This window comes from Penaeus japonicus, unplaced genomic scaffold (assembly GCF_977035675.1).
Source record: "Penaeus japonicus unplaced genomic scaffold, GWHDUDI00000001_assembly GWHDUDI00000015, whole genome shotgun sequence".
In the NCBI taxonomy this organism is placed as follows: domain Eukaryota; kingdom Metazoa; phylum Arthropoda; class Malacostraca; order Decapoda; family Penaeidae; genus Penaeus; species Penaeus japonicus.
The window spans coordinates 35,093,935-35,103,934 of NW_028234417.1; the positions used below are offsets into that span (position 1 = coordinate 35,093,935).

The window sequence follows — 10,000 nt, forward strand, 5'->3', positions numbered from 1 at the left end:
TGGTGACTAAGTGCTTGTGGAGTCATCTGTGTATAAAAGAACGTGATTATATACAAACCATTGTGGATTTTGCTGTGTCACAACTTGATAGACTGTCAATTTTGATGTGTTAGTTTGTTAGATGAAAAGAGCTGACAAAAGACAGAGAGGGTGCATACTTAAATTTCATAAAGAAGCTTATTTTTTTTGTGTGTGAAGTTTTCTGATCTTCAAGCTGGGGGAACAGTGCACTAGTTTTTTTCCTTTTTCAGAGCATGGATAATATTTTAGAGAGGTTTGTGTGTGTAGATCAAGACAGGCTATTTTTTATGCAATTATTTCTTCTGATTGTCAAATTTGACTCAATGTATCTTTAACCTGTAGTGTATCTGTAGTGTCTACAATGTTTGCTTGCTCCTGTCCACTGTAGAGTATATTTATTCTTGATATATCAACTTTAACTATTGATGGATATGATACAAAATTATGGTTAATTACTTCAAACACCTCATCATGTAATATAGATTAGCATACTAGATTCTGATCTGACCAGTTTGATTTAATCACAGTTATTTGCTGATGTATAACATCTTTTAAGCCATTATTGATATATTGAAGATAGTAACTTAATATAACACACCTTTACCTGACACTTCAATCTCAAAACCAGGAGTGTGGGTCATTGTCACAATCCTGCCGAGCCTGTTGGCCGTTCTGTCACCCCGCCAACGCCCCCTTAGCACCAGAGACTATGCTGGCTGGGGCATCTGGCTTGCGGGCTTCCTCATTGAAGTAGTGGCCGACTACCAGAAGACAGCCTGGAGAAACAACCCAGCCAAGAAGGTATGTTAGTCTTTCCATTTCTGTAAAGTCTAGGTTCCTTAGGAAAGAAGCAATTTTAGGATATGATTTTGTGCTCGGATGTCTAGGAACCTTAACCCCTATGCCAGGCCATTGCAATATTGCATTGGAAACGTCACACTGGCATGATGCCCCGGCATCGGGAATTTAGCTATGTCACACGAGTGTGACGCACCGTCGTCTAGGAAAGGAACCTTAACCCCTATTGCAGGCCATTGTATATTGCATTGGAAACGTAAACTGGCATGATGCCCGGCATCGGGGGAAGTTTAGCTATGTAACACCGAGTGGGGACGCTCCGTTCGTCACTACCTTAACCCCTATGCCAGGGCCATTGCAATATTCATTGGAAACGTCACACTGGCATGATGGGCCGGGTGCTACGGGTCAGTCCAAGGAATTGTAGAGAGCTATGTCACACGAGTGTGACGCACCGTCGTCATAGGGTTAAGAAAGAAGTAGTTCTAAAATATGATGATGTGCTGGGAGATGGGTGTGTTCATTCATATTGATTATAAGTGAATTTTGATCCCCAAGGTAGTCCATCCTCCTTTTGTATAGACACAAAGATGCAATTAAATTTTCATCATGATACAACTGAATATATGCTCTGGGAAGAACATACTTGAATATTTTTCCATCACACAGTCCACAGACATTTCTCTGTCCCTGTGTCTCTCTTGAAATGACATATTATTTACATGTCATGAACTACCAACATAAGCCACCTCCATCCTCAGGACAAGTTCATCAACACTGGCCTCTGGTCACTGTCACGTCATCCCAACTACTTTGGAGAGATCATGCTCTGGTTTGGCCTCTACATCAGTGCCTCGTCTACCTTCTCGGGCTGGGAGTACCTCACCAGTAAGTTCCTCATCCTTGTGAAAAATTGCCAGTAGAAATTTCATTTTAGCTCATTTATTTACTTAATTTGAATACTTATTTTTCTTTGGAACACATGTGCAACAGCAGTTTTGTTATTTGTCTTTTGTCTCCTAGATCATTCTCTTGCTTCCACTGTATGCAATTGACTGCTTTTATTTATTTATTTATTTTTCTTCCTCTCAAGTCTTGTGCCCTCTGATGGACTACCTGCTCATCACGCGTGTGTCGGGAATCCCCATGCTGGAGAGCTACGCAATGAAGAAGTGGGGCACCTCGCCTCAGTACAGGGCCTACTACAAGAACACGCCCGAACTCATTCCCTTCTTCAGATAGACCCCGACTTCCTCTTTTTGCTTCGATGACCCTTAATACTTAATAATAATAATTGTTTGTGGGTCTTTCTTTAGAAGAATTCTAATCCCCCCCCTGTCCCTTTGTTTGTCTATGGGACCTGCTTACCTCTCCAGGCATAAGTTTGTTTGATTGGAAAAAAAAGGATAACTTTTATGAAATTCTCTGAATTCAGTGGACCAGTTTCTCATGGTAAAAAACACGTGCAGTGTGGATATGTTTTACCTATAATGAAATGGATGTTATGATCTCAAAAAGCAACTCTTTCATATCTATATCTAATAGATTCTAATTTCCATTTTACTACCTCATATAGCAGCTAAAGCATATCCCAAAATTGATATATTAAAAGTTTTTGTGGTTCCCATATAGTTGGATAAACTGGGAAGTGCAGGGGGTCAGTAGATGCTGTAATTCCTTTGGTTATTCCTTTCCCAAAGTTTATACTCAGGAAGTAAGAGCTGTAATAAGTAATTAAATAAAAAGAAGAAAAAAAAAAAATTATCTTGCTTTCACTTTCCTACCTACTTCATTTTTCTTTCTTTTTTATTTCAAACTTTCTCTGATGTACACATTGCAGCTTTCAAATATATATTTTTGAATGATGTGAAACAGATACAAGAATTTGTGATAGATTCCACAGATATTTTTTATGTGGGTGGGATGTTACTGAAATAATTCCTTAAGTGGTAGATGGCATACATAGTTACACTAGTTCATCCAATCCTTTAGGTTTATTTCAGATTTATCTTTTTTTTCTGTCTACAAAATATCAGTGCAAAAAATAATTTATTTTGAAATATGTAATAAATGTTCAATAAAGAGACAAAAATCAGTAAATAGGTTTTATGATAAAATATTGTCAACATATTAAATCAAAGTTTAGTAAATAGGTTTTATAGTAAAATATTGTCAACATATTAAATCAAAATTTACAATCGTAATCAGTGTGTAGTGAGCAAATAAAGTTTAAAGAGGGCACGGCACATACAGGAGGGAAGGACAAGAGGGAAGATGGATGGGGATATTGAACCTCTCAATGCATATCAGTTCCTGAGTAAATATAGGTGGATTATGATTGAATATGTGGGAATTGTGCTCTAGGGTGGGCACGTCATAGCATCAATGCATATCAGTTCCTGAGTAAATATAGGTGGATTATGATTGAATATGTTATTGTGCTTTACACGTCATGCATTGCTTAATGCAATAGGTCCTAACTATAAGTAGCATAATTCATGTTTTGTAAGAACTTGATTGTTGTGTGTGCGTGCATGGGTGCATGAGAGGGAGACAGAGAAAGAGAAGCATGTTTTTTAGCACTAAGTTAAGCTTATCTGTGCAGCTACAATACTGTTAGTACCATTATGACTTGTTTAGAAAGGCTATACAATATCAGCATCTGCAGTAGTCTGGATTGACCAGAAATCCAGGACTGTGACAGTTTTAAACACCGTGTTGTGTCACTAAGCAAACACAAGACTCCACTACAAACAGTACCCTTAGATTTCTTGAAAAAAATATAAGAGATATACATTGCTCTATTTCTATATGTGTATGTGTGTGGTACATATTCTTTCTCAGGATAATAAAACATGAATTACTATGCTTGAGATTAAGGTCTGATTTCAGTACTGAAACATAGGTATATTTAATGAGGGGTACTGCATCAAGGATTTGCTTGTAATTGAATGCCAACAATTTTTTTTTTTTTTTGTGTGTGTGTGTGTGTGTGTGTGTGTGTGTGTGTGTGTGTGTGTGTGTGTATGTGTAATTAAGTAGGGGAAACAAATTACGGGAGAGTGGGATGGGTGCCACTGTGGCCTCCCTCCACCAACTTGACATGTGAGAAAGTTAAATGCAGTCAACATGATTCCTGGACTGTCTTTACTGTATTGTATCTGAAATAAAAGAGAGAAAAGCATTTCAATGCATATAAATACATTGTGGATGGGTGTCATGGCATACATGACGCATGAGATTTTGGCCTGCTGGTGGGCATTGTGGCGTATATGATAATTGTCATGGGAGAGTGGATTACTGTTTCTTTAGTATACTATGAGTATTAACTCCATTTAGTGAGCGATGATGGAAATTGCGATCATAATTACTATAATTGACATAATATTCATCAAAATGAGTTTAATCTTAAATTCAAAACCTAGATGGCACTTTTTTTTAGCACCAGCTGGAAAGAAAGACTTGAAAGGCACCCATCTGCGGTTTCTAGAAAGCACTATCTTCAGAGAGCGATGACATACAGCAAGACACTGATCTCTTGCTCTAAAGTACCAGTGATGAAGAACGTAAAGGCAGAATAACAAGAGGAAGGTGACTCAAACCATGCCCAGTGTCAACAATGTGCTCTTGTGCCTGTAAGGCTGCCATGTGCTGTGGCACTTGAAGTCATAAGCACAAGTTTCATTCCTCTTCCCCATCTCTTCATGTTATTTTCAGTATGATTTTTTTTTCTATTTGTCTACATCAGTACATATACAAAAAAAAATATTAGCAAAAAAACAAAGAAAAAAAAAATGATCGACTAGCCATATGGTTCTATCACACTGAGTATAAAAAAAATAATTGGAGACTGATATGAGAGTCCTATAATCTCAATCTTTAGTCAAACTGCAACAATGGTAGAGCCTGTCATATGACAATATATAGGAGTCTGAGTAACTCATCAATACAGTAAGACAAAATGATGGCAATCAAAAGATGGCTTTAGTTTTACAATGAATTAATGAAAGAGAGAGTAAAAAGTTGCACTATGTCATGTGAAGCTTCATTCTGAAATGAAACCCTTCTGGGGTGCCATGTAGGTGGCACTAGTGCCCATTCTAGGGACTGGGTATACAAATCTATCCCCATCTGCAATGGAGTAATATTATAGCTTGCTAACTTAGTTTAGGCTACTTTACACAGCAACAATGGCATAATCAATATAATAGGAGGGTGGGGGAATCAGTGATATAAATACCTTCCACGGATTTGTGTTCAAAGAATAACTTGCATCAGTTTATAAAAAGTATTACAAAATCATTTGTAGGCACACCTGAGTCAAACCCATTAGCACACCCAATCCCCCTATACACATACAAAACCTCCCAGACAATCATAGTCAGAGCCCACAATTTATGTTCCACAATCATAAGATCCGCGGATGTGAATCAACAACCATCCGATGTGAGGGTCACTATGAAACAGAGATTGCCACTGACATTTAGAAAAAACTCTCACACAGATGATTGATCATTGAGGATGGTATGTAGCAAGTTGATGCATCATGTTCTCAAATGAGGAAAACTTATGTTGGCTAATGGAGTTGTTTCACACTTTGTTATTAGAGAGTCATAAGTATGCTATGATGCGATATTCTGAGCAATGCTAAAGAAAAGAACTTTGAGCAAACAACACACATAAATATCAGAATGACTGAGTGATGGGGAAAATGGGTATGTTCCATCTCTCCTTCAGCTATGTAAAACATTTTTATATGTTACTGACGCATGAATGGGCGAGCATGACACAGGAACCCTAGATCCTCGTTGATTCACCTTCGCTACCACTCAGTGAGGATTGGCAATCTGAATGTCTACTAGGGAGCCGCGCGTGCAGGGTATCATTGCTGAATGGATTCCTAGTTTTAGAAACAAACATCCCTATATCCCTACCTAGGAAGCAATTAACCAACCACAACCATAGTGTACTTGCCTAACAATCAGTAGTTATCCAGCATGTCCTGACATCCCACACAAGGATAGTGATGACTATTAGAATGTTAATGATAAATACTGATAGACATAGACATGCCACTACTCTTTTCATTAATTATTCACCACTACCCAGCTTGAATCGCATTTTGAAGTGAATGGGGTTAAATTCTATGACTCTTTTCAAGTGTTCTAATCCATTTCTAATATACATGATTTTTTTTCTTTTTTTTTGCTTGCTTATTTGCTTACCCATATGTCCATGCTCTCTTCATCACTCCACATGAGTGACTGAAAGCACACCAAACTATTTATACAGAAAAGGAAGGAGCGACAAAAAATGAGTTCTGTTTAATGCATTCTCTTCTGTCAACCTCCATATTGCAGACAGACAATAACATTATCTTGATATCCCTAGCTGAACATCTCCAAGGGCATCCAAATAAGAGTCATTTTCACTTTTTTAACAGGATATATTTCATAGTTTCTTAGGAGTAACATAAGTAAGTACACATTAATTTGACAGCAACAGTAAACGGGTGAAAGTATATACATTAAGACTACATGGAATGACTATGCGATCAAGAATACTGATCATTTTGCAATGATAAAATCCTTTCAAATGCCCCAAAAGAATACCATAGAAAAGACGGTGCATTGGTATAAAATATACTGAATATTCTCTGATGACAAAAGTATCTTACACTTTCCTTTTTCTTTTGACTATCTAGTAAGCAAGAATGATTATAACTAGCATTTATCTAGAACCAAGTGAAATACAATGCGAAGAAGTATAATACTTTTTAGTTCTCGTTTATACAGATGAAAGAAAAACAAAGCTCGGAGAAAAAAATGCCTATCTAATGCATATAAGCTGTTATCTGCTCTTGTGTATATAAATAATAATAAGAAAAAATAATAATGATAATAGTAATAATAATAATAATAATAATAATAATAATAATAATAATAATAATAATAATAACAATAATGATAATAGTAATAATAATAATAATAAAAATAATAATAATAATAATAATAATAATAATAATAATAATAATAATAATAATAATAATAATAATAATAATAATAATAATAATAATAATAATAATAATAATAATAATAATAATAATAATAATAATAATAATAATAATAATAATGATAATAATAATAATAATAATAATAATAATAATAATAATAATAATAATAATAATAATAATAATAATAATAATAATAATAATAATAATAATAATAATAATAATAATAATAATAATAATAATAATAATAATAATAATAATAATAATAATAATAATAATAATAATAATAATAATAATAATAATAATAATAATAATAATAATAATAATAATAATAATAATAATAATAATAATAATAATAATAATAATAATAATAATAATAATAATAATAATAATAATAATAATAATAATAATAATAATAATAATAATAATAATAATAATAATAATAATAATAATAATAATAATAATAATAATAATAATAATAATAATAATAATAATAATAATAATAATAATAATAATAATAATAATAATAATAATAATAATAATAATAATAATAATAATAATAATAATAATAATAATAATAATAATAATAATAATAATAATAATAATAATAATAATAATAATAATAATAATAATAATAATAATAATAATAATAATAATAATAATAATAATAATAATAATAATAATAATAATAATAATAATAATAATAATAATAATAATAATAATAATAATAATAATAATAATAATAATAATAATAATAATAATAATAATAATAATAATAATAATAATAATAATAATAATAATAATAATAATAATAATAATAATAATAATAATAATAATAATAATAATAATAATAATAATAATAATAATAATAATAATAATAATAATAATAATAATAATAATAATAATAATAATAATAATAATAATAATAATAATAATAATAATAATAATAATAATAATAATAATAATAATAATAATAATAATAATAATAATAATAATAATAATAATAATAATAATAATAATAATAATAATAATAATAATAATAATAATAATAATAATAATAATAATAATAATAATAATAATAATAATAATAATAATAATAATAATAATAATAATAATAATAATAATAATAATAATAATAATAATAATAATAATAATAATAATAATAATAATAATAATAATAATAATAATAATAATAATAATAATAATAATAATAATAATAATAATAATAATAATAATAATAATAATAATAATAATAATAATAATAATAATAATAATAATAATAATAATAATAATAATAATAATAATAATAATAATAATAATAATAATAATAATAATAATAATAATAATAATAATAATAATAATAATAATAATAATAATAATAATAATAATAATAATAATAATAATAATAATAATAATAATAATAATAATAATAATAATAATAATAATAATAATAATAATAATAATAATAATAATAATAATAATAATAATAATAATAATAATAATAATAATAATAATAATAATAATAATAATAATAATAATAATAATAATAATAATAATAATAATAATAATAATAATAATAATAATAATAATAATAATAATAATAATAATAATAATAATAATAATAATAATAATAATAATAATAATAATAATAATAATAATAATAATAATAATAATAATAATAATAATAATAATAATAATAATAATAATAATAATAATAATAATAATAATAATAATAATAATAATAATAATAATAATAATAATAATAATAATAATAATAATAATAATAATAATAATAATAATAATAATAATAATAATAATAATAATAATAATAATAATAATAATAATAATAATAATAATAATAATAATAATAATAATAATAATAATAATAATAATAATAATAATAATAATAATAATAATAATAATAATAATAATAATAATAATAATAATAATAATAATAATAATAATAATAATAATAATAATAATAATAATAATAATAATAATAATAATAATAATAATAATAATAATAATAATAATAATAATAATAATAATAATAATAATAATAATAATAATAATAATAATAATAATAATAATAATAATAATAATAATAATAATAATAATAATAATAATAATAATAATAATAATAATAATAATAATAATAATAATAATAATAATAATAATAATAATAATAATAATAATAATAATAATAATAATAATAATAATAATAATAATAATAATAATAATAATAATAATAATAATAATAATAATAATAATAATAATAATAATAACTCCAGAGAGTGTAAGAGCCATATTATTCATATAAAACCCTAATAGCTCTTTTTGTATAGTTGACAGGTAGGTACAACAGAACCACTATTCCTTAAAGATACTTGTTCACTAACTGCCTACAATCATATATGTGTCTTTTCCTACTTTATCATATAAAATCTGATAATTTTTTGTGGTAACTAAACAGCACAGTCAAATATAGACATCACAACCTCCCTCACCAGCCATATGTGTGACCTAATGCAAGTAAGGCAAAGACACACCACCATAAAGAGTCTAGTCTTATTCCAAATGTTTGAGTCCCTCTACCTGAATGCTGCTTGGTGCTAGCTTTTCCGATGTCTTCTGTTGCTTGATGGTCATGTCCTCAAAGCTTGATCGGAGGGAAGTCAGTTCTTCTACCTTCTGGATAGTGGCATCCCTAGCCCGCTCGTAGTCACTGCTGCGCTCGAGATTTGCTTCTGTGAGGGGAGGTTACGAATGTCAGTCTATGATTACAATCTCTCTTGAGAAAGAGAATGATTTGCACACACATATTTTTGGATAGTAACACAACATACACAATAAGACCCCAAATATTAAAACCAAAAATACCACTGTCACCAAAAACAATACTATTAAATATATAGATACAAACAAACCAAATGGGTCACCTACTTGCTAGTGTCTCATTCTGAGCAGAAAGTTGGTCGCACTGGTTCCTGAGTGCAGCGACCTGAGGAAGGCCCTCCACAAACTCAGTCAGCTTGTCGTCACAGGCTAGCAGGTCCTCCAAGTCATCACGGCTTAGGGATGCAACTTCAGGTAAAATTCCGACTGAGAAGAAGAAAAAAACATATATATAGGATTATTATAGGATATTTGAGATATTTTTTCTTTCACATT

At 28.6% G+C, this 10,000-nt stretch overlaps 2 protein-coding genes across 2 annotated transcripts in view; one reads left to right on the top strand and one right to left on the bottom strand.

The window, feature by feature from the left end:
* The window catches only part of LOC122264304 (uncharacterized), a gene marked incomplete at its 5' end in the record, with an annotated part of 11,062 nt that extends 8,482 nt beyond the window's left edge, over positions 1-2,580 (top strand). The window contains 3 exons of the mRNA XM_086544265.1: positions 650-822; positions 1,581-1,707; positions 1,913-2,580. Coding sequence (XP_086400391.1) covers positions 650-822; positions 1,581-1,707; positions 1,913-2,061 — 449 coding nt within the window. The remainder of the gene's footprint in view (positions 1-649; positions 823-1,580; positions 1,708-1,912) is intronic.
* Positions 2,581-9,382: 6,802 nt separating this feature from the next.
* Positions 9,383-10,000, bottom strand: part of LOC122264305 (uncharacterized) — a 3,207-nt gene continuing 2,589 nt past the window's right edge. The window contains exons 3-4 of the mRNA XM_086544808.1: positions 9,773-9,931; positions 9,383-9,576 (exon numbers count right to left, since the gene is read on the bottom strand). Coding sequence (XP_086400934.1) covers positions 9,398-9,576; positions 9,773-9,931 — 338 coding nt within the window. The 3' untranslated portion in view covers positions 9,383-9,397. The remainder of the gene's footprint in view (positions 9,577-9,772; positions 9,932-10,000) is intronic.